Below are 25,915 nucleotides of genomic sequence, written 5' to 3'. Positions count from 1 at the left end.
ACGACTCCCAGGTCTTTGAGTGGTAGCAGCTAATTTAGACCCCATCATTTTGTATGTACAGTTGGGGTTATGTTTTCCAAAGTCCATTGCTTTGCATTTATCAACACTGAATTTACCAGTCACCCAGTTTTGTGAGATCTCTTTGTAACTCTTTGCAGTAGCTTTGGACTTAACTATCTTGTGTAATTTTGCCACCTCATTGTCTATCCCCTTTTCCAGATCATGTATGACTACATTGAACAGGTCCCAGTACAGATCTTTGGGGAATCCTGCTATTTACTTCTCTCCATTGCGAAAACTGACCATTTATTCCTACCCTTTGTTTCCTATCTTTTAAGCAGTTACTGATCCATGAGAGGCCCTTCCCTCTTATCCGATGACTCATTACTTTGCTTAAGAGCCTTTGGTCTGGGACCTTGACAAAGGTTTTCATCAGAGTCAGGGCCGCCCTAAGCAAAAAAAAAAAAAAAGGGGGCGGTCACAGGGAGCGCGATGAGAGCGGTCAAGGCGGCTTGCAGGGGGGTGAAGGGTGAAGCCTCACAGCTGGGTGAGAGGGGCTCCCCCCTCCAGCCTTGGGGGGCCTCTCCCGGCCGGGCAGGCGGAGCCCCCGGAGGCTGCAGGAGGTGCTGGCTCAGCCGCTCCTTTAAAGGCGGCTCGGCTGGGCCGGGCTCAGAGTGGCGCGGGAGGCGGAGGCTGGTGCAGGTGGTGGGGAGTGGCGCGTCCCGGAAGCATGGTGAGCGGCGGGGATTGCTAGTTCCTGCCCCCCCAGGCCGGGGTCCATGCCCCTGCAGGGCTGGGCTGGGACTGGCAGAGTGTGGGGATCTGGCCAGGAGCTCCAGACTGGGTGCCAAAGCACACCAAAAAAAAGAACCACAGCAGGGTTACAATGTGCCACCCCAGGCATGTTCTTTCTCGTCTGGTGCCTGGAGCCAGCCCTGATCAGAGTACATTACATCAACTGGATCATTCCCAGTCCACACGTTCTAGTAGATGGGGGAGGCATGATTTCCTTTTACAAAAGCCATGTTGACTCTTCCCCAACAAATCATGTTCATCCACGTGTCTGATAATTCTGATCTTTACTATAGTTTCTACCAATTTGCCTGGTATTGAAGTTAGAATTCCCAGTCTGTAGTTGCCAAGATCGCCTCTGGTGCATTTTTAAAAAAATCAGTGTTAAATTAGCTACCAACCAGTCATCTGGTACATAGGCTGATTTAAATTATAGATTCCATACCACAGATAATGTTCTGCAATTTCATATTTGGAGTTTCTTCAGAACCCTTAGGTGAATACCATCTTGTCCTGGTGACTTATTCCTGTCTAATATATACATTTGTTCCAAAACCTCCTCTAAGCCTGTGACAGAATGCACCTGTGTTCACACCCTGCACACTATTTTACATCTCACAGTGCATACTTTGTACCAAGATCATTTTAAAACTTATAGTTTGCTGGTCATTATTTTCCTGATAAAATGTGTGCAGCAATATTGTATGTGAAGTTATACGATTCCACTGTACAGTTTTATTAACACATATTCCAAATTGAGGTTGGCAAACAGATTTGTCTTAAAAAAAAAAAAGGTGTGATCTGCTTAATTTGCATTTAAGCAGTAAATAGAGTAATCAAACAGGAAAGGAAACAACGGACATTCAAACAGTTGAGGGAAAAGCAGCAGGGAACATCCTGCCATATAGACCCTGTCTCCTGAATCTCTTCTGGAAATGTTGTTCAAGAGGGGGAGTGACACTATAGAAATGAGGGATGAACACCTCAATCCATCTCCCTCACACTGGCATTCACAGTACCTGAAGGACAAAGGAAGCAGCACTGGACTGTAGAAGGGGTCCTGACCTAGAGGATTTGGTCAGTGAGACTGCTGAAAGCATATGGTGAGAAACATTGCTTGAATCTAACATAGTTTGTTAAGTTAGGCACCATCAGCATTTTAACTTTATTTTCTTGTAATCATTTCTGTGCCTCATTACTTGTACTCACTTAAAATCTCTCTGTTTGTAGTTAATAAACTTGTTATTTGTTTTATCTAATCCAGTACGTTTAAATGGAAGTGTTTGGGAAACCCCATTTGGAGTGACAAGCTGTATGCATGTCATTTCCGTTAAAGAAATAACAGACTTTATATAAACTTGTATTGTCCAGGAGAGGTCTGGGCAATACAGGACATACATTCCTGGGTGAAAATCTAAGACGGGGGCATGTTAGCATCACCCTGCAGTATAACCAAGTAAGAGCCAAGCGGTGGCTGGCAGCACACTCACAGACATAGCTGGGAGTGACTTGCATGCTGGAGGCTGTTTGAGAGCTGTCCAGGCTGGAGACTACAGCAGCAAAGCATTGTAAAAGGCACTCTGGGTTAGAGAGGAGGAGTGACACAGCTACTCAGTCTGGATGGTGCCTGTTAAGTCACAAGGTCTTTTCCCCTTACTTGATGGAATGACCAAGTCAATCCAGACCTCTCTCTCTGCTAACCATAGGGCTGGGGTGAAAGAGAGAAGCAGGAGCAGTTATGGAAATGAGAAACTGAGCATGGGGGAGAGGAGGAAATGAGAGTGGAAAGGAGGAGGAGGCAGCAAGATGGGAAAGGGGGAAGAGACGAAATCCAAGAGATAAATGGGCACTGACATCAGAATATGGGAAGGACAGAGACCACAATAGAGAAATGGGATCAAAAATAATGAGAGGAGATTAATGTTCTGCCCTCCAGAAAATTATGACGGGAGAAGGAGATTTATTTTTAAGGAAAGGAGAAACCAGGAGGAGGCACGAGATGAAAATAAATTGTACAGAAAGGAGGCTAAGAAACAAAATAGGAGACAATCAAAGAAATGGAAGAGGGAAGGACAGACACCTTTTGGGGTACATTTAATTTAGCATTTTACATTATTTTCCCATCAGGAAGTTCATCTGTTTTTTAAAAAACAAAACAAAACTCTGAGCAGAGCCTTCAGACAATACATTAAACAAAAGGGGGATTTTCCTGTCTTGTCTGCAAGAGGTAATGCAGCAAGGGAGGCAGTGTTTGAGGAGTGGAGTCAGCTATGCCGAGGCCATGAGTGTAGCTAGTCTATCCTCCTCCACACACACATTCCCAAGGCATGTTTAGGCTCCACAGAATAAAGACCTGTCCTAGTCAATTGCTTCAGGGACTAAGGTGCTGTAACAAAAAAAAAAAATCAATCAAAACCCGGGGAGGTCTTTAGAATGTATTCCTCTATAGCAGACAATTCTGGGATTCTTCTATGCAAGAATGCAAGATGCAAGTTCCTCTATGAGTAGTAGTAGTAATATGGAGACTGAAAGGTCAGTTGTCGGGGAGGGTGGGGGGGGGGGAGCTATTCTAGGCTGCAGATGTGTGTTCTTTCTGCAAAAAAAACCCAAGTCTTTGAATATAGCAATGCTGTAGGAGGTTAAAAGTTTATCTGTAAAATTGGAACAAAACGTTGCTGGTTTACATATTACAGGAAAACCAATCATTAAAATACATTTTTATCAACTAGGGGAATTCCCCCCGCCCCTTCATCAGAATTTCATATTTAATCCCTCTCCCCCTCCCCCAGTAAAATAAAGGAAAGAAATAGGCTTGTTTTCTTCTTTATTTCACACAGTCTAGCCCAGGGATTCTGTGCAAATGACAGTCACACAGGGATTCCCTGTGCCAGATTCTTCTTGGAGCATTGAATCCATTGCCATTTGTTAGGCTATAAATAATTCATGAAGTTTGTTTGGTGTCAGGCTTTGATGACAATTTTATCAGTGAGTTTTTAAAAAGACACCTGATGGAAGACAGGATGTGGCTGGGGGAAAGGGAAGAACTGCTAACATATCAGCATCAATGCTGCATATTTTATTGCCCCTGTACTCTCCTCCCACACTCCTTGCATATATAATTTTGTCAGCAAACTGCATGGGGTTATCAAAATTTTATGGCTGTCATAAGCTAGACGCCCAGCAAAAAAAGCCATTTGCACAGAATGGTTTTCAAATGAAGAGGGTCTTCATGGTTCTGCTTCTCCTATGCTCTGGACTAAACTTCAAAACACTTTAACACCAATTAGTCATGCTTTGAAATGGCCTGTGGGCAGGTTTGCCATTGAAGCATTCCTCCAACTTGGAAGACAAAATAAAATTCAAGTTAAATAAGTTAATACGCATTCTGAGTCTACTTAGATGTGGGAGAGGTGGCTGTCTTAAAATCCACTGGGAAAATGACCCCATTCTAACCAAAGCCTCACAGTTAAACTTCCTAATTCATGAATTTAAAATGTAGCAAGCTTTCAAAAACTGGGCAGCTTCAACCTGTGCAGCTGGCCCTTACCCAGCAGACAGTCTATGCAGACATAGCTTTTGCCAGCAATGTAGAATGGGGAAGAGGAGAGATGGGGACATACTCTTAAGAATTAATTATGCTTAAAATAAGAACTCCGGAACATGAGGCTCCCCCAATGGGTTTTTCAGCACCATCAGAGGTGAGGAAAGATTCTCCTCACCTTACTTCTCACCTTCTTGAGCAAACAATTACTAGGTAAAGTAAGGCAATTTCTCCTCAGCATTCATTTCTTCTTGTTTTCCTCACTGTACCTGCTGATTTTCCTTCCTAAGTGTGGTGAGGGAAGACCTAACATGTATAATAGCAAGACTCCAATGTACTCTTGCGAGTCACCAGCAGGAGAGTGCTGGGTTGACTCTACTTAGATGAAAACAACAAGGAGTCTGGTGGCACCTTAAAGACTAACAGATCTGTTAGTCTTTAAGGTGCCACCAGACTCCTTGTTGTTTTTGTAGATACAGACTAACACGGCTACCCCCTTCTACTTAGATGGTTCTCTCATGCAAGGCGACTGCATGTTTTCCTAAATAAGGTATAGAGTATTTTGTCTATCATGACTGTTCTTCTTCTCTTATATGATCCAAATGAAAAAGTATGTGCAGGGAGGTTGGGGTGAGACTTCTAAGCTCATAATTGATGTCCCCACCCATGTAGCAGTGAAAAAGTTTGTTCAACTTTACAGTTCAGATGAATCTGTGACCACCCACTCATGGTTAGGGGTCTCCAAGCATCACCTTTGCGGAGACTAATCTTGACTGTTTTGAGATTCAATCCACTCTCTTCCAAATAAAAATTCATATCAAAAGTTTCCTGAGAATAAATGTGTACAATAATCTCATTTAGCAACTGCATGCAGTTAGAGCAAGGGACCTTTGAGTGTAAATATCCCTAGTGTTTTGAAAGAAAATCAAAGTAGACTTAGAAGAGTACAGCATCCTTGATTTGATTCTCACAAGTTTTCCATTTTCTCCACTTCTCCAAACTCTATAACAAAGGTAAGGAAACTTCTGCCATGGGTGTACTTCATTTGCCTGGAAAGCACCGGGCATATCTATAGTTTTGTGTAAAATGACAAACGAACAATAGGATTGTAAGTACAAGACTGCACCAACAATTAATCCAATTTGACATGACTCAAGTAAAAACATGGAGAGATGAAGAGACATAATCTCATGATAAGGAATTTGTATCTCAAAACATTGACAAAAATCTTTAATCTCTACAGGACATACACTCATTTGAACACCACTATGATAAGCCCATAGCAGGTTTCAAAGACCTTGACTAGTGTGGTCCTGGAACAACTGAAATTAACAAATGTGCATTTTAGAAAAAGGCTTGAAAAGAGGGGAGATGTAATAGCTGTCAAGGATTTGAAGGATTCAAATGTTAAGGCGAGAAAAGAAGAAGATATGAATAGGAGTAATTGGATAGGGCTGACCAAAGGAAAGCATAGGATGACTATCAGGAAAAGTTTCCTAGCAATAGGGGCTATAAGATGATAGAACAGACTCGCTAGCAAACTGCTGGAGGCCCCCTCTTGACTTCTGGAGTATGGACTATCAGGTCTCCAATTTCTGAATTTTAAACTCATTCTGGACTGATATGCTGAGATCCGGGGTGGGTATTGACATGATCTATAGAAACCTTTAAAGTGCCACTCCATGCCAAGATACAAAAGGAGTGCACAAACAAGGCATTATTATTTTCATGAAAATGAATAGTTTTAGGAATGAGAAAGTCAGCTACATTCTACCTCTTAGTTATAATCCTAAAACCCAGTTACAGAAGTTCCCAAATCCCTTTCAATATAGCATTACTGAAGTGAAAAACAAAAACAAAAAAATAAGGTAATTTATACTCACAAAGAAGAAAACATTTTGAAGTTAAAAAATATAATCTGTCTCTTAAAATGCAAAGAGCAACAGGGAAATAAACACAGTATCTGGCAGAATTTTAACATTGTCTGATCCAAGCCTGTTCAGTTATTAGACTACCCAACAGTCTCCAGATCTTACCGCGTATGCCATCTCTATTAGCTAGCACTCTCAAGTATTATTAAATATTTGAGAATGTTTTTTTAAAAATCGGAGCGATTCTGAAGGTGCTGGATTGACAGTCCAGACCATTTTATTGCTCACCTGCAGAACATCAGCAGCACAGGTTTACGGACCAATGCATCCCAGACTCTGGCCTGCAGGAAACATCTCTTTGTGGGCCAGAGGGTGATTTAGTCATTGTCCTTTTCAATTCTTGGCCCTTCTAAGTCTGACAGGGATGCCAATATCTGTAGTATCAATCATGGGATAGATGTACTTGATGTGGACACTTTCCTATAGGAACTGGATCGATACCTTCCAATCATTTTCACATAGGTAACCAAAACCAGATGCCATGACTTTCAGTGACAACTAGTTTGACCTGGTTTTGAAATATCACCACTCCCTGAGTTTCTGGGTTTCCCTAGCACTATCAATCATCTCCTCTGCACCTTGTTTGCTAACTAAAACACCAAACCCTGAGGTCCTAATTCAACCCCATTTTACCTAAGCAAAGTTTCATCATCTTCAGGTGGAGTTTGCCTGAGTAAGGGATGAGCCAGGATCTCAACATTTGGCTCCCAAGCAGTAGACTGTTCGACTCCAAAATCTGATTTTAGACTCAAGGTTTACCACAGCATTCTGGGAGGATGTGGTCCTTAGTTCTTTGCATGGGGTCCAGGAATGTATTCCATATGTAACAACTGCCAGCAACATAACTCTGAATTTCTGTGACAGTTCCGCTGTACAAGAAACTAGAACCTCAATGAAATAGGTGAGAAGTAAAACATCCCGTAGAGGGGCTAAAAGAAAAACCAAGAAAGCAAAGGAAGCTGAAATGTTGGAAACCAAAAAGTGCAAATTCTATTAATGTTTAAAATATGTGAGTTTAAACAAGCCTGGCAGCTGAAATGGTTCCCCACAAGAGGCACTGCAAGGGGAATAAATATGGACCTTGACTTTCTTTGTCTTTTTACAGCAGCTGCAGGTGGTTTCAGTTACATACAATAATTAAATTAGCCACACAACGTGGTCGCTCTAAGATTTCAAACTAATCTTCACAATGATCTCCTCAACCTCTGCTTCTTCTTCTGCTTTGAAACAAACCAAAACCTAATGGAAGAGGAGAAGCATGCTTGAAGGATTTCATGCCTCTCATATGAATCTGTGAATGACAAGCTGCATGACAATACACAGCAAGCTTCAGTTAAGCAATTACTTTCATATCCATTGTATCTAGCATGCACAATGCCTTCACACTTCCAGATTTCTCCGCTTGGCCTCCATCTTCCAATTGCCTTCGCTCTTCATTGCAACTCAAGTCACAGAGAACTGGTTCTGCTGTTTTAGGTTTGCCATTCAGGAGTAAGCAAGAAAGAAAGTAACTTCTTGTGAGTGCTAATAAACTCAAAACCTTAAAATCAAAAGCATTATTATTACTCTTAATGGGCTTGTCTCCAATTAGCAAGTACCCCAAGGGGATGGTTTGAAATAGTTTCTTGGAATGATAGGTTTTAAACCTAGGAAGGGAAAAACAACCCTTTATCCCTCTGAATAAATAAAATTATTAGTGGCTTCATTCTCTTGATTCAAGGAGATAATATTCCAGAATGAATCCAGGGCGCAATTAACAATGGAACGCATGGGAGCTGGCCAAAAACAATTGCAGAACTAAACACTTGATGTGGTCTGGTTTAGTTACAAAACTGCATATAGAAAGTATACACCTTATGTGTATGTGTGAACGTGTGCATATATCAAATACAAATGCAGCCAAGGGCTTTCAAAAGTAAATTGTGATTTTGAGTGCACAGGGGGCTTAATTTGCAAAGGGCGGGTGCTCAGGGTTCTGGAAAATCAGGTCTCTTTCAGGGGTCTTAAGTTGGCACCCAAAAAGGGTAGCACCCAAAATTACTAGTCACTTTTAGAACTCTTAATGTGTATGTGCACACACATAGAGAGAGAGAGAGAGAGAGAGAATCCATCTTCTAACTAAAATATGCCTTTAAATATGTAAGAGACTAGATGGAGTGAGGTAATATTTTTTATTTTTCTGTTGGTGAAAGAGACATGCTTTTGAGCTTGACGTGTAAAGTTTTATTGTTATAACTTTTCCTTTCCACATCTCTCTTCCTGCCTGTGGAACTCTGTTGGAAGCAACTTTTTACATCCAGCGTGGTGAATTAGCAAGTAGCACTTCAGCCTGTGGTATTTTTAGAGCTATCCAGGTTAAGGCCTCACTATGGAGAAAACTGCTGCAGGATTTGCTTTTAAAAAAATACTCTTGATTTGGCGGACAGAGTATTTAAAAATACTCCGTTCGCTACATAGTAAGTCTCCATTCTTTTGCCAGTAATTTCAGAGCTGGTGCGAAATTGGAATACTTTGCTCGAGTGTGCAATATTTTTTTCTGTTTATTTTTTAATTACATTTTTAATTAGTTTTAATGATGGTGGAAGGTGCCAGATTTAATAACTCTGGTCTTGAAAACCAGCTGGACAAGTTTGGGTAGGAACTGGAGCCAGATGGAGCCAGCAAAGGGGATACAGCATATAGGACAGCAGAGAGTGTGGTAGGGTTTCTCTGCCTAACAGGAGAGTGTAGTCACCCTGCAGCACTCTGAACCATATAAAGATTAAAGAGTTTGGGCTTTAGAATATTGCAGAAGAATCCAAACTAAAGTTAGTAGTATTTTTCTGTAACTAATGTCTGTTTTCCCTAGCCTTACTGATTGGGAGGCTGAAGAGGGGCAGCAGGGAAAGTCCAAGAGGAAGGAGAAAGGCAGAAGTAACAATTAGCATGTATTTAGCCCATTTATCTCAGGGTTTTTTTAACACCTTTTATAGACACTAACTTATGAATCCTCACAATATCCCTCTGAGGTAAATGTTATCCCCATTTAACAGATTGTGTGAGACACAGAGATAAAGTGACTTGCCCAATGGCACATCAAGTCAGTGGCAGAGCTGGGACTTGCACTCAGAACTCTTGATTTCCAGTCACATGCCCTAATGCATTTGCTTCAATGAGACCTCAAAACAGACAACAGAGTGCTAATCAAAACCTACTTTAAACAGAAAATAATGCTGTTTTTTCTATGGAAGGATACTCATACTAAACCATCCTGATTTATCAAGCTATGGTCATGAAACAAGCCACAGTCGAATCTAAACTAAATCCTTCTTCTAACAAGGGAGTGGAGAAATAACATCTAAGGCCTTGGCTACACTTACCAGCTAGTTCGACGGCTGGAAATCGAAGTTCTGGGTTCGACTTATCGCGTCTAGTCTGGACGCGATAAGTCGAACCCGGAAGTGCTTGCCGTCGACTGCGGTACTCCAGCTCGGCGAGAGGAGTACCGCGGAGTCGACGGGGGAGCCTGCCTGCCGCGTGTGGACCAAGGTAAGTTCGAACTAAGGTACTTCGACTTCAGCTACGTTATTCACGTAGCTGAAGTTGCGTACCTTAGTTCGAATTGGGGCGGGTAGTGTAGACCAAGCCTAAGACCAGTGATTATGATCAGAGGCAACTGATCTAAATGAACAAATAATACACCTCTACATCGATATAACGCTGTCCTCAGGAACCAAAAAAATCTTACTAGTTATAGGTGAAACCGTGTTATATCAAACTTGCTTTGATCCACCGGAGTGCGCAGCCCCGCGCCCCCGCCTCTCCCTCCCTCCCTCCCCCCCAGAGCACTGCTTTACCGCGTTATATCAGAATTTGCATTATATTGGGTCACTTTATCGGGGTAGAAGTGTAATTGATATCTATATTGTGCCTTCCAATGCAAATTACATACAGGTGTAGTACTTTTGCAGTACAGCCATCTATGGGGTTGGAAATAGCAACAGGTGAAGAACAGTGGAGTAGGGAAATTTAGATTGTTGACACCAAGTAGAACCCTTGCAAAATGTGCATTGACTCATGAATGCCCACCCCCATGGACTAAAGCATTTAAGAATCTATCTGAAAGACCTCCACTTAGAAAGCCCTACGGAATATGATGTTATATTACGAACTCGGGGAAGGAGAACAAACTAAACATTCCCATTAACACTTATAACTACTCTGGTACAGTGCTACCCAAAGTAAAAGCCCTGGCAGGCAGAAAGGTTGGTGTGGCAACTTTCACCAAGTGATTATAATCTCATTCCAAGGGCAGATGTGCCTGCCTGTGCTCAGTGATCATCATGCAAATCTGACACAAATTTAATTGTTTTGAACTTTTACGTGAAACTTCTCACACAAAAATACTGAACATTAAAGCTTGCTCAGTGTGGGAACCCAGTGTGTTCCAAGAAATCTGAGATCTTCTGTCAACAATCAATAGGCACCTGTTTTAAAGGGCCTATGCATTCAGCTGAGTCTGAAGTAACATAGCAATACAGGAATTGTTTATCTCCAACAGTGGCCAGCACCAGATGCTTCAGCGAAAAACCCTGCAGTAGGCAGATGTGGGATAATCTGCCCTCAAAGAGACTCTCTTCCTAAGTCCTGGTAGTTAAGATTTGCTTAAACTCTGAAGCATAAGCTTTTATATGCCTTCAAAAACTTTTTTTTAGGTATTTACTATTAGAATGCTGAATATTGTTATACATGTAAAACTCCAAGCCCTTTTTTAATTTTGCTAACTACTTGCCCTTCAATGTTATACTGTGGCAATGAGGTCTACAGTCCAATCATGCATTGTGAGAAAAATTATTTCTTATCAGTTTTAAATTCGTCACCTTTCAATTTCATTGTGTTATCTCTTGTTCTTATATTAGGAGACAGGGCAAAAAGAAGTTCCCGATATGCCTGCTGACTACCATTCATATCAGCCAGGATAGGCACAGAACCAAACAACACTGAGCAATCTAATGAGCTACATTAACCTATGTTTGAACCACGATTACTTCTAATAGCGTGACTCTCTTCTTATTCCACAGTAGGAGTAAGCACCAAGGAGATCATAACCTGAGATCTCTCCTAGGAGTTAATCACAAACTTGAGCGGGTCCAGATCTCTGTCCAGGGCTATAATGTGTCTCAGTCCAAAGGATTAGGACATGAGTATCTGGCAAAATTAAAATTTCCCACTGAAGTGGGAAAGAAAGAATAGCAATAGAAGGAGGAACTCTGTTTAATTTTTCCATGCAAGGTCCAGAGAGTTTGGTTTGCTATTTTCTTTTGTCCACCAGATTGGGAAGAGAACGTATGAGAGAGAGAAGCATCCGAAAGGCCCCAGAGAAAAGTGGAAATGTCCAGACTGTCCTAGACAAGAATGGCTTTCTGGAAATAGTGCATAAACCCAACAAATGAACAGTTACCAATCAGCAGCATAAACAGCAGCCATGAGGATGAAATCAGAGCCTGACAGGCCAAGAAGAAAAAGCCTGATTGCTTGCTGCACCTTCAGGGAAAAAAGCCTCTGCGGTAAAACCCCTCAACAGCTCATCTTCCTGAACAGGTGCCTTAATGAGAAGATTCATTGATCTAGTCCAGAGATGGGCAAACCACGGCCCGTGGGACCTTCCTGCCCGGCCCCTGAGCTCCTGGTCCGGGAGGCTAGCCCCCGGCTCCTCCCCTGCTATTCCCCCTCCCCTGCAGCCTCAGCTCACTGCGCCGCCGTCGCAATGTTCTGGGCGGCGGGGCAGCGAGCTCCTGGGGCAGCGCAGCTGCAAAGCCGTGGCCTGACCCGGTGCTCTGTGCTGTGCGGTGGCGTGGCTGGCTCCAGCCGGATGGCACAGCTGCCTGTCCTGGTGCTCTGGGCAGTGCAGCTGTAGAGCCAGCCACTGGTGCTCCAGGCAGTGCAGTAAGGGGGCAGGGGTTCCGGGGGCGGTCAGGGGACAGGGAGAAGGGGTGGTTGGATGGGGTAGGGGTCCCCGGGGGGGACAGTCAGGAATGAGATGAGGGGTTGGATGGGGCGGAGGGGGCAATCAGAGTTGGGGGGCGGTCAAGGGACAGGGAGGGGTGGATGGGGCAGGAGTCCCGGGTGGGGCAGCAGGGGGGGGGGGCGGATAGGGGGCGGGGGGCTGGGCCATGCCTGGCTGTTTGGGGAGGCACAGCCTCCCCTAACCGGCTCTCCATACAATTTCAGAAACCCGATGTAGCCCTCAGGCCAAAAAGTTTGCCCGCCCCTGATCTAGTCACTTGCTGAAAGTGTAGAGGTAAGTGCCATACTCAGTACCAAGGGGGAACATGGCCTCTACCAGGATATTTAGGTCTGCCCAAAAGCAGGCCTGCAGTGTTGTCCATTTCCCCTAAGTGCAAAAAGTATATATGCTACCCAGGCCAAAGATACGACTATGCAACACAAACAATACAGCAAATGCTATATTATATTTGAGCACATGGCCCTGGAGGACTTTCTTGCCAATGACCCTTTAGTAAGAAAATGATTTAAGACCTTGATAAAAGTGTTTGGAATTAGTTTTATTCCACTTCAGTTCATAGCCCATCCTCCTATCTTCTTTCATTCTAGCACAGCCCCACAGGTACAGATTAGTGAGCCATAATGTAGAAAGTTCGCTGTGTAACCTCCACTCTTGGCTGACATCAGAGCGCAGCTGCCTTGCAGAACCAACGGAAACCAAGGCTGAGAAGCTGAGAACAATCTGTGCTACAGGTAGTGATCACTACTGTGTTGGTTAGAACACGAAAACCAAAAATACACTACTGTAGCAAAAGCAGAGGGAGCAAGTCTCCATTGGCCAGGCTGCAGCTGTGAATGATTAAAGAGAATGAATCCTACTAAATGCACGTACACACGCTTTAGACACGATACATTTAATTGTTTTGATCTTTCACAAGAAAAGGAAATAGATGCACAGCACAGAGAAAATGGCAAGTCTGTTGCCTCAGACTGACAGGAGATGTTTGCAGACAGAAAGACAAACAGCAATGGGTGATATGAGTCACAAGGGGAAACACGATCAAAATCGCCTCAGGAGCCTTGGATAAAAGGTGCTATAGAACTACAAAGTATTTATTAATGAGCATGGTTCTCACAGCTACAACAACAAAACATTCTCAGACATAAAAATAAAGCAATGAAACTAAAAATTCTAATTCCTGAAATGTAAATGGATCAAAATCTTCCTGTTCTGCATTTCCGAAGCATTTACCGTATATACTCGTTCATAAGCTGAATTTTTTTAGTAAAAAAGGGAAGCACCAGAGAAGGGGGTCGACTTATGAACGGGTATAGAGAGGGTGAGGTGGGACACAGCCCCTCCCCCTAACAGAGGGAGCAAGGAGAGGCAGCAGAGCCAGAAGGGAAGAGGTGGGGCCAGAGTCTCTCCACGCTGCTCTCCCCCAGCCTCCAAAGCAGCTGCAGCTCTGGGGCTGGCAGGCTGCAGCCATGCCACTTGGCCCCGCCCCCCAGAGCAGGCTGCGACCGCACTGCCCGAGCAGCTCCAGCCAGGTCAGAGACATCCTCCCCTGACCCTCCCCAGATAAGGTGGGAAGGGATGGGATGGGGAGAGTGTGGCGGGGGCCCCAGGCTAGAGGTTGGGTCATGTGGGAGGTGGTCGCAGGGGTTACTCCCCTGACCCCCAGCTTCTCCCCCCCCCAAAAAAATTTCCCCACCAGTTGCTGTCCCGGCCCTCAGGGTAAGCAGCCAGTGCACTGGGAACACTTTGTTTACTCAGGTTTATCTCCATGCCTGCGGACACTCGAGATAACCAAACCATCTCGGCCCACCAGCAGCTTATCCTGATGGCTCGGGAGCCAAAGTTTGCTGACCCCTGAATTATAGGGTCAGCTTATGAACGGGTCATAAAAATCCATCCAATATCCATCTTGGGGGAGTGGGGGGGTGGGCTTATAAACGAACCGGCTTATGATCGAGTATATACGGTACTCCTTATTTAAACACCTGCGGGGGGGAAGGAGTGAAATCTGGTTCCAAAGATTGAGACGTGGTGTAATCAGCACAGTGTCTTGGACACCTGGCAACAAAGGGCTTGACTACACTCTGCTTTGCATTGTGTAAATTGGTAGAAGAAAAAACTATTTGATTATATCAGTGTAACCCTTTAGTGTTTATGCATTTACACTGATATCCAAATGTTTAAACTAGGGCAAAAATCTCAGTGTAGACCAACCCTAAGGATAGGTGTTAGGGCCCAAGAGGGATTTAAGCGACAAAAAGGCTTAAAAATCTACAAGAAAAAGTGAGTTGCTAGATGGCATTTGGTTTATGACCGGCTACCACAGTGGAGGATAGCAGATTAACCACTGCCTCTCTTCCCCCCCGAAGTTTTCTTTCTACAAGGAGACTTCTTAACTGCAGCTGATTTTATATGAAATGTTTTTAATCTCATTCTGCTGTAAAAAAAAAAAAAAAAAGTTTTAAAAAATGTTCACAGATTTCAAAAATGTTTAATGTAAGTGCTTGTTTGTGTTTCTATGCATAACAGTATTTGGCCCTTCCAAGTGGATAACTGTAACAGTATCAAAATTACAACCTTGTGTCAGACACCAAAAGGAAAAACCTATGTGGGGAAAGATCAATTTTATTTATCCGGACTCCACCCCATCCCCAGCCCTACCTTGAAAACACACACTCATGTCACTCATGAAACATTCCCGGGCTGCTTCTTGAACTAACAGGGCTCAGCCCTGGCACAATTCTAGCACTGCAGTGACCTACTTTGTAACAGACATTTCCATACAACCAAAAGAAAAATGAGCTTCCAGACAAATTGCCGTGAAGAAACAAATGTCAAATGCCAGCACTAAAGTACTACACCGCTTTTATTAGGAAAAATTAGTTAAAATGTATCCACCAACGTTTAAACAGAGTGCAGGGATTGGTGGAACCCTCCTGAAATATGCAATACTCAATTTAATTGAACACTGTTTTTATTTCATTTTCTGCACCTGCTCTTAGCCTAGCATAATTCCTCCATAAACCCTGGAATCCAGAAAAAAGAACAGGAGTACTTCCCTTAGAGACTAACAAATTTATTTGAGCATAAGTTTTCGTGGTCTACAGCCCACTTCTTTGGATGCTGTAGCCCACGAAAGCTTATGCTCAAATAAATTTGTTAGTCTCTAAGGTGCCACAAGTACTCCTGTTCTTTTTGCGGATACAGACTAACACGGCTGCTACTCTGAAACCTGGAATCCTGAGTACTTTCCCTCTGAGGAAAGAGTTTGACATGTAACAGATGGATTAAACAATAGAGAATCCTGTAACTCAAAACAGTAACAAGGTGTTCACAAGAGCTTTTTTGTTTTTTAACCTTTTACTTATAAAAATGCTTTGGACTTCAGTTAAGCTTCTTTGCTCAGCTTTCACACCAGCTTTGAAATAGAAACCCCAGGCACTTTGACAGGTCATCTGTGTCACTGTAACTTCTAGAGATGCCTCTGCTGAAATTTTAGTTGGTAAATTCCTGCTGACATAGACCAGAACAGCTGCAAACTTTGGGCCAGTTCAAGTCAGCGTGGGTTTTCCCTGCCTCCTACAGAGATACTCCTGTGTAAATCACGACAAACATCACTATCCTCCTATAGTAACAGTAAATCAAAGCTGGATTCATCACAGAAACAGCGAGGGTGCATCTGTGAAGGAGAAATACAGGTTTAAACTCTTAATGGACCAAAAATTAACCTAATAGTATGTTCCAAGAAAATTGAGTCTGAAAGGCAAGAGGGAAGAGGAAACAGTGTTTGGTTGCTGTTGAAATAGTCCTGACATAGGCTACACATGCATCATATTTTAAATTATTAGAATATAAAACTGCCTGGAAAAATGAACAAAAAATATATGCAGCAACATGAATAAAGTAAAATGTAATAACCTAGCAGCTGAAATCTACCTAATTTTTCATTTCAAGCCTTCTCATTTTCCCTGTCTCCTGTCTATGATTTGCTCTCTTCTGTGCATTCCCCAAAACCCACCCTTCCATCTCCTGCATCTTTCCTTTTCCACTTTCTTTTAAGTGGTCATATAGCCCAACAGCAAAACCCACCTTTGCCCAGGGTTTGGAGAGTCTGTTTCTGTGCCTGTGCGTATGTACAAAGCATGTGGGGACTGAAAACAGTGTTCTACTCTCAAGTACCACTTGCCACACCCAAAGCTCCAGCCTCCCACATTTAAGAGTCCAGCTGTATGAGAACCACTCCTCTAGCTTAGATAAGTGTTTTAGCATTTCCTAGGTAATGCTCTACTTCACACGTACTAAGAGTTTAGAGATGCTTATGAGAGACTGATCTTTCATTTTTTAATTCATAATTGCCATGTCAAATGTATCAACTGTATTAGCAATTTTATCAATAGTAGAACTCTGCTAGTCCACATTAATTGCTAAGAGTTCTACTGCAAATTAGCGAGAAAGCAAACAAAATGCATCAGAGAATTTTTCACTTGACCACAGCTCAACTCAAGAGGAACCCTGTTCATTTATTTGACCAATGCAGTTTACATGTCTTTAGAGACCTCTGTAATGATCTAGCAAAAGATACTATTTAGTGTGTTTTGTGAAGTAGCGAAAGTCTCAGAAACGTGAGGCCTCTCTGCCACACACTATTAAATCTTTGCTGAGAAATTGGGAGAGACATTAGCCCTCTGCGTGTGCAAATCATGCAGTGTATGCATTAGCAAAGTGAAAATTATTCACTTGCATTAACAATCCAGGGGATGATTTCTTCTACCCGCTGAAAGACTCCTGTCAGCTCTGCATCTCCTAAGCCCTAAAACACTGCCATCTTTCCCTTTCCATAAATCATTCCAGTCCTCACCATGCACAATTCCAGTCCTCACCATGCACAGTTCCCCTTTCCTTCCCATGGCTCACACACACAGTATCCGCCTGAACTATCCTCTGCAGATAAGAATAAAGCTTAAAATCAATTGCACACCCATTTATCTCACTAAAGGTTACCCCTGGCACTACTTGTCCCCCTAGTCAACAGCCTCAGCAGTGAGGTCACAGATTGAACAGGCCAAAGGGACTGAACTATCCTCCTCTATCTCTAGGGATAGTGCCTCCAGGCCAGAGGGAAAGTGTCTTTTAGTTCAGCAACATGAGCTTCACTAGACAAAGGGGCTACACATAGCAATGTGGGAGAAGAAATACTTTCATATGTGAGGATGACAAAAGGACTGTAATGAGTGCTGGCTATTTGATGAGAGCCTATAACCTGATTGTGTCTCAGGAATTACTAACAGGGTGACCCCAACCACAATGGATATCTTTTTATTTATAAGCAAAACAATACAGCTAGCTATTAATAGCAAGCACATGCAGGCAATGCTCCCTGGATTCAGTGAACGTCTTTGCGGGCCCTTTTAGCTCAATATTCCAATTCCAAAAAACAAAAACAAAAAAGCAGCCTTTAGTTATAGTGACTTCCTGCCTTTCCCTGGGAGGAGCTACGCAATGGGAAAAACTGCTAAGGGCATTTTACCCTTAAAAATAACAAACCCTGCCACACTCCATATGATTTGTTTGTTTGTTCTTAAATCCCTTCTCTCTCTTAACAAAGCTCTGCTAAAACAGCACAAAGTCCATTGTGCTCTCCTGCTCCTTCCCTCCCCGCTCCGAATACCACAGTGACTAAATACGAGTTCTCCTTTAAATAAAACAACAACCACTAAAAAAAATAATGCAAAGCACTGAAGCAATCATGAGACTCCTTGTGCATATTTGGCTGGTGGAAATAGCTGGAACTCCCTCTCCTTTGGCTTGAGCCTGTAAGCATCTGAGGTTTTGAAACTACGATCTAAACCAGCTTTTCTGCTTTTTAAACAGCCTTGCTCTGGTTCCACAGAACAGGCACAAAGGTCGTAAGAAAGCATCTGGTGGCTTTTTTTTTTTTTAGATAGCCCAAATTTTTATTTACAGCCCGCTTAACTCATTCCAACGGTTGCTCGACTCCTTGCTAATCTTTTCTGTATACATGGTGAAGGAATGGCCAGGTACGGTCTCCTATCCCTGAAGCTGGCACGTGAACAGCTCAGTCACTCTGGGTGGTGTTTTCACTTCTTTAAACACTAACCAATGAGCTCTAGGGCAATTATGAGGGCAGATTATAGGCCACCCCATCACTGAAATCAAAACTTTACCAAACCCTCTGCCCCAAAACGTTTCAAGGTGACCTAAGCACTGGCAGTATGATGAATCAGGCTGCATAGGGACAATATATTTGATGTGGCGATGTAGTCTACCATATCACTGTGATAACTTTGATCTCCTTACAATTTTGATTTGCTTTTAACTCCCATTACTATGGCTTCTCCATTGCAACCCCTGTACAACAATCACTTATTAACCTGCCATTGGAAGCAATGGTACATTTTCATCAGCACAGCACGTGCATTCTATCTAAAACAACGACACAGCAATGAAGTGGTTAATGAAGACTGAAGCACCACAAATGCTGAGTGATCATATACAGCAGTCAGAAAGCTAGGATTTCTTTCCTACTGCATCTTCTCCATGTCCTTCTTTGCATTAATGATTCTTTCACACATAGGTTTTCAGTTACCGGAATGCAGTCAGATCCGACTCAAGACGCCACACACATAAGAAATTTTTCTCGGACTATTAACTTTTAGGGATGGTGGAAAAAAGAAAGTATATCAAAGCCATACACTTACTTTGCCAAGTGGTTCGTGAGCATCTGCAGCATCTGTCTGTTTTTTTCTGGGAGCCGATGAACAAGGTTGTGGATCTCTGAGATTCTGGACTCTTGATTCTCCAGCTCTGCATTGGGAAACAAGAAACTATTCCATCTGCTACCTGCTTTTTTTAATAAAAACCACCCAGATCAGGACAGAGATTCAATCAGAGATGTAGGTGTCTTCAATACAGCCGGGTAGTAAATGGTTCGCCAATCCCGTGAAGATTTTCAAGATTTCAGAGATCAGAAGAATGGCCAATAGCCGAGCTACAGAGTCAGTCTCTGTCTCTCAATCCCTCCTGTTGGACCTGTTCCATTTAGGATAAATAATTAAATATTTGTTGCACCAGACAGACTGGGCACTCAACTGAGATGCAGGTGACTCAGGTTTAAGTCCATCTTGCGGGGAATATTTAAATTATTTATACTAAGCGGAACAGTTCCCACAGGAGAGAGTGAAATTAGCAGAGGAAGAACTTGAACCTGGACCTTCCACATTGTAATCACCAGGCTACAGGCTATTCTGGGAGGTGATGGGGAACGTCTGTCTCTGTTTCCCCTCTCCCCTCCCCTCGGTTCTGGATTTGAGAAACCTTCCTGATCAAACCTTCGTCAGATCTAGCACATTTCCATGAGAAATTTTGGTTGTGGCAATTGACATTTTCCAACAAAAAACAGTTGTAGAAAAATTCCTTGACCAGCTCTAGCTTGAAGCCCTGGTTTTGCATCATCTCTCTATTCAGCTGCACTGTGGGGCCTCAAAATTCTAAGGTTTCTTTTTACCCATGTAGTCTCCCATTACGAATACGAGTGTCTAAAAAAAAGGGACACGCAAACCAAAGGGGGTGAACTAAAGTACTGAGGATGGAGGCTGACAAAATGCCAAGCAAAGCCAAGGCACTTGCGACCGGAGAACAGGCTGATTGTAATTCAAGTGGCTACCATTTGGCTTGTTTCAACACAGAAAGCACCTGAATGTGCTTGTATGATAAATGTTCAATCTCCATAAGGGTAACTTTAGCCCGATAACTGGAAAGGTTTTGACAACTGGTCATCCTTATTTCATTCACAAAAGTGGAAATATCTTAATATTTGCATTTCATTTATAGCATGAGGCCTTTGGTGATAAAATCATTGGAAGCCACCTTATTAAAAGCCCTCCATTGGGTATTTCATCCTCCCTTTCCCTTCTAGAAAGGGCAGGTTCAAATGGAGTCAGTTCAGCACATAAATGTACCAAATGAAATACTAGCAATATCAGCAGCTACATACCTGGTTCTTGTTTTGAGATTCAAGGATGCTAAACTCTTTACAAACAATTAACTTAACCTCACAATGGCCCTGTGAGTTTAGAAGGCAACACCCAACCTCACAGAAATAAATCTGAAACATGGAGAATTTGAGTGATTTGCCCAAGGTCAGTGACAGTGTTGAAATAAGGGAACTGGAGTCCTGATTCCTGGTCCCAAACGCCATTCAATACCTCAGAACAGCACTGAACAGCTTCAGATCTACCAAGGTCTGCAACTTAAATCCACACACCAAACAGAGCCCATACCTCATACAGTGCACTTAATGAGCAACTATTCAATATTTTGATTTCTCCTCGTTGAACAATGTGTGGCCCCAGGACTTGTTTACTGAGCACTATTCCCTCTCTGTACTGAAGATAGAATTGTTCATTTCTTCATAGACTTTTCTCTTTATAGACTCATCACTTCATTTCCGAGTGCTTTTCAAATATTAGTGAACTTATTTTCGTTACACTCCTGTGAGGTGAGGGGGTGGAGCATGCCTATACCAGATGAATCTTTGGCGAATTTAGAGGCTAAAATCTAAAAAGTCTCCACTGAGCATGTAAGAGCTACAATTTCTGAAAGGCTTACAACTTGGCTAAATGTGGGCAGATTTTCATAGGGAGAGCAAAAAGTCACAACCCTGACACAAAAGCCACCGACTGACATCCCTTATCAAATTTCAAGTCCTCCTAAAAAGTATGGTGGCACTAGAGCTTTTGAAAGAAAAGGTAACCAGGACTTTTTAGCCTGGGCAAAAAAACCACCTTATTTTTCCCTTGCCTCATTCTCAGAAATGCAGCACCCATTTTAGCTGAAATTTTCCAAAAAAAATCAGCCCGAGGTACACACTTCATGGCAAATTTGTGCTCAAACTGTTAAGTGTGACAAAATTATAGGCAACTGAAAACAGGGGCTAAAAATGGGAAGTGACAGGCAATCTCAGTAGGTGGTTGTAGCAACCCTTCCTATAACTGTAGTAGGAATTTGGTATGCATCTGTGTTCTATAATGAGACTTCAATGACTAACATCCACTTGTCACTATCTCTGCTTAAATGAGTGGGGGATTCATTTCATGGAGCATCTCCACTGCAATTAGAACCAAACTGCTACCTAACAGCTGATCAGAACTATGAACCTCAATGGTAAAACAGTAGGACTACTGAAAAGCAGTGGAAGAAAGGATGATAGAGAGAGACTTCTGAAGATAGCACAGATTGAATTAGATTAATGGAGAAGCGCTGCCTAATAAGTGCTACTGTCACCTGTAAATCTGATCTACACGCAGATTTCATACTGATAGCTATTTTGATTAGGATGCGTGATTTTTTTAACTGAAGTAGTTATTGTGATACAACCCCTAGTGGGAGCACAGTTGTACTGATACGAAGGTGCTATGCGGAAATCAGCTATACCAGTATAAGCACTTTTATACTGGTATAGCTGCATCCACACTAGAATTGTACTGCTTTAATTATACCAGTATAATTAAAGTGGTACAACTTATGTTCGTGAAGCCCTAGACATCAGTGTTATAAATAAGGTTAAGATTTTGTCATGGGGGTATTTTAGTAAAAGTCATGGACAGATCGCAGGCAATAAACAAAAATTCACGGAATCCTGCAACCTCTCTGTGACTTTTACTAAAACTACCCCAGGGGGCAGAAGGGGGAGGAAAGACTAACAGTCGGAACTTGCTGGAGGCTGACCGCTGGCCACTGCTCCAGCTTCACCACTCCTCCTGCGATGCTGACCCAGCCCGGCCGCTGCTCCTGTGGTGGTAGGTGACCACTGGTCCCAGGGGCTACTCTGGACCTGACCGCTGCTCCTGCTCCAGCTTCAGGGGCTGACCCGGTCCCGAGCTTTTGCTCCGGAGGTGGCGGCCACTGCTCCAGCGGCCCTGGGGGCTGACCATGGAGTGGAAAACACAGTAGTGACTACACACCACACAACAAAAACACTAACCCAGGAACCAAACCCTGCAACAAACCCTGGTGCCAACTCTGTCTGCTTATCTATTCAAGGGACACCAATATAGGACCTAACCACATCAGCCACACCATCAGGGGCTCGTTCACCTGCACATCTACCAATGTGATATATGCCATCATGTGCCAGCAATGCCCCTCTGCCATGTACATTGGCCAAACCGGACAGTCTCTATGCAAAAGAATAAATGGATACAAATCTGACATCAGGAATTGTAACATTCAAAAACCGGTAGGAGAACACGTCAGTCTCCCTGGTCACTCAATAACAGACTTAAAAGTGGCAATTCAACAAAAAAACCTTCAAAAACAGACTCCAACAAGAAACTGCAGAACTGGAATTAATTTGTAAACTGGACACCATCAAATTAGGCCTGAATAAAGACTGGGAGTGGGTAGGTCATTACAAAAACTAATTTCCCCCTACTGATACTCACACCTTCTTGTCAACTGTTTGAAATGAGCCACCCTCATTACCACTACAAAAGTGATTTTTCCTCCCTTGGTATTCTACTGTTAATTGAATTGTCTCATTAGCACTGACCCTCCCACTTGGTAAGGCAACTCCCATCTTTTCATGTAGTGAGTATATATACACCTGCTACTGTATTTTCCACTCCATGCATCTGATGAAGTGGGTTTTAGCCCATGAAAGCTTATGCCCCCCAAAATGTGTTAGTCTTTAAGGTGCCACAAGGACTCCTCATTGTTTTTGCTGATACAGACTAACACGGCTACCACTCTGAAACTTGTCACCATACTTAAAGAGTATCAATGGTTTGCTGTCAAACGGGGAGGGAGCTGGTCAGGCAGATCTAAGGGGACCTGCAGGGCTTTGTCCTGGGTCTGGTACTATTCAATATTTTCATTGATGACTTGGATAGCTTGGAGTTTGGAGTGGAGAGCATGTTTATAAAATTTGCAGATGACACCAAGCTGGGAGAGGTTTCTAGTGCTTTGGAGGCTTAGAATTCAAAATGACCTTCACAAATTGGAGAATTTGTTGGAAATTGTTGGAATTTGTTGGAAAACAAGAAGAATTTCAATAAATACAAGTGCAAAGCACTGCACTTAGGGAGAAGAAAATCCAATGCACAAGTACAAAATGGGGATATAACTAGCTAGGTACTGCTGAAAAGGATCTGGGGTTATAGTGGGTCACAGATTGAATATGAATCAACAATGTGATGTTGTTGCTAAAAAAAGATATTATTCTGCGGTGTATGAACAGGAATGCGTCATATTTAAGACATGGGAGGTAATTGTCCTGCTCTACTTGGCACTGGCGAGGCCTCAGCTGGAGAAATGTGTCCAGTTCTGTGTGCCACACTAGGAAAGATGCGGACAAACTGGAAAGAGTACAGAGGCTGGCAAAAAAAAAAAAAACAAGGATAAAAGGTTTAGAAAACCAGACTTGTGAGGAAAGGTTAAAACTGAGGGGGAGCCTGATAACCATCTTTAAATATGTTACGGTCTGTTATAAAGAGGATGGTGATCAACTGTTCTCTGTGTCTACTGAAGGTAGGACAAGAAGTAATTGGCTTAATGTGCAGGAAAGCAGATTTAGGTTAAATATTGGGAAAATCTTTCCAAACTACCAGAATAGTTGAGCATTGGAACAGGCTTCCAAGGGAGGTTGTGGAGTTTTTAAAAACAGGTTAGACAAACACCTGTCAGGGTTGGTCTAGGTTTATTTGGCCCTGCCTCAGCCTAGAGGTCTGGATTAGATGATCTCATGGTCCCTTCCACCCATACACAGCTATGCTTTCATGACATTAGGACTGAAAAATACAACTAATTAGAACTCCAATAACCCATCTGTGGTACCAATATGCTTTCCTCCCACTTCCCATCCACCAGCATCTAGACTCTTTAAAAAAAAAAAAAAAAAAAAAAAAAAAAAAAAAAAGTACACCCAACAACATGCACCTTGCATCTCAATTCCGATTTTGTTTTACAGCATTTACCAAAGTCTGTCTTGCATCAGGAGTTCAGTGGGAGAAAACTGGCGTTGGGGTTACATTCGGTTGTTTGCAAAGGAATTTTTCTCTTTAGAAGGTTGTGACAAGCACACATGCACAAAAACTTACTTGCTGCTTTGATGAAGCTTCTTTGAAACTGGTACATCATGAGCGGTCCAGGGAGCATTCTGGAATAGGAATAGGAAAACATACACAATTGAGCAATAAAATAATCACTGAAAAGCAGCTTGGAGTCTGCTGTTCCCATAAACCCATTCTTAAATCATAAAGGACACAGCTAAGCAATACCAACTTTCCTAACTAGTTTCCTCTCATCAGAAAAAACATAATATACAGAGGGGCCTTTTTTTTGTCTTCCTTTCCTCTCTTTAATTGAATCAACTACCACTTCAGAATTACCAAGATATATAAAAGAAATAACACAGGCCAAACCTCCCTATAAATTCTTAAAACCTTGTATTATATATAAACAAAATACTAAGTGACTCGATGTTAAAATGTGTCACAGAAAACAGCACTAAAATTCTAACGATCATCATTTCCATAATGAATTTTCCACATCCACCCATGCCTTGGAAATCTTAATATGTATTTTGAAGGAAAGCTTGTGTAAACTTTGGTGCTGATGAAAACGAGAGACCAAGAGCACTGGCTAAAGCTATGCATGGCACATGGTAGTGCTGTGCTAATTCTCTGTGCAGATCTTAAAATGGATCACAATCCTGTCCTGCAGCTTCTCTGATATTTTAGTCATGGGCTTCTCTCAGATTTGCCTATATACTTCAGTCCTGACCTGTGAAATGACCTACTATTCCAGTCCTGTGTCTCATACTCTCACTTTATTCCTGTGCTAACCGTTCAGAAACTCTCTGGAGCAAAGATTGCCATTTATGCAAAGTTATGTGCTGGCTTTGTGACCTTCCAGGCTGACATTGACCAACCTAACTACATTTGTCATCCACGTTGGACTTTGTTTCATTTTCTTATGCTTTAAAAATACGGACATGGCAGGTAGCAGCATGTTCGGCATAACGGAATAGCTATTGCTACTTGCAAACTAATGGGTATCCCTCTTTTTGGATTAGGAACCACCAGTCTGTGAACAGCTCATCCCATCTCTAATATTACCTGTCAATGCATAATGCAATGCAATTAAAATGAAGGTTAGGGATGCGAAGGGGCCCATAATTAGAAGTTTGTAGTTTATTCATTACTGACAAATCCTTGCATATCTTTATTACTAAATAACTAACAGGAAGAAATTAATTTTAAGGCGGTACCAAAGGAAATAGTGTGATGTTGGCTCTAACATTCCTCTCCACAGTATCAGTTTTCTTTCTCTGAACTAGTGCTTCAGTAAATGATGTTACATGTTATACTTATACAATAATAGAAGATAACCCAATTGTAACAATGGCATCAATTTTCGTGTGGTTGGACTGTACCCACATGTACAGTTCTATGCCTAGATATCAAAGAAAGCCTTATGAATTTTCATGGTCCTTTTGGAAAAACAAACTAACACTGAACTTTCTTCCACTAAGCCATCAGGACAACAGATTTGCTAGACAGCAGCATACTGGAATGCATTGTGTCTTCGCTTACAGGGAAAAGCCTGAATCAAGAGACAAACTTAACA

General features: G+C 42.5%; 1 protein-coding gene across 2 annotated transcripts in view; it reads right to left on the bottom strand.

Moving 5' to 3' along the window:
- ARHGAP26 (Rho GTPase activating protein 26) overlaps positions 1 to 25,915 on the bottom strand; it is a 304,706-nt gene that overhangs the window by 101,806 nt on the left and 176,985 nt on the right. For both annotated transcript variants that reach the window (XM_034778903.1, XM_034778904.1), the window contains exons 16-17: positions 24,385 to 24,443; positions 18,988 to 19,093 (exon numbers count right to left, since the gene is read on the bottom strand). In XM_034778903.1, the coding sequence (XP_034634794.1) occupies positions 18,988 to 19,093; positions 24,385 to 24,443 (165 nt within the window). The remainder of the gene's footprint in view (positions 1 to 18,987; positions 19,094 to 24,384; positions 24,444 to 25,915) is intronic.

Source organism: Trachemys scripta, chromosome 8, assembly GCF_013100865.1.
Source record: "Trachemys scripta elegans isolate TJP31775 chromosome 8, CAS_Tse_1.0, whole genome shotgun sequence".
NCBI lineage: Eukaryota > Metazoa > Chordata > Testudines > Emydidae > Trachemys > Trachemys scripta.
The sequence above is the reverse complement of the archived record's forward strand: the minus strand, read 5'-3'. Positions and strand labels throughout refer to the sequence as shown.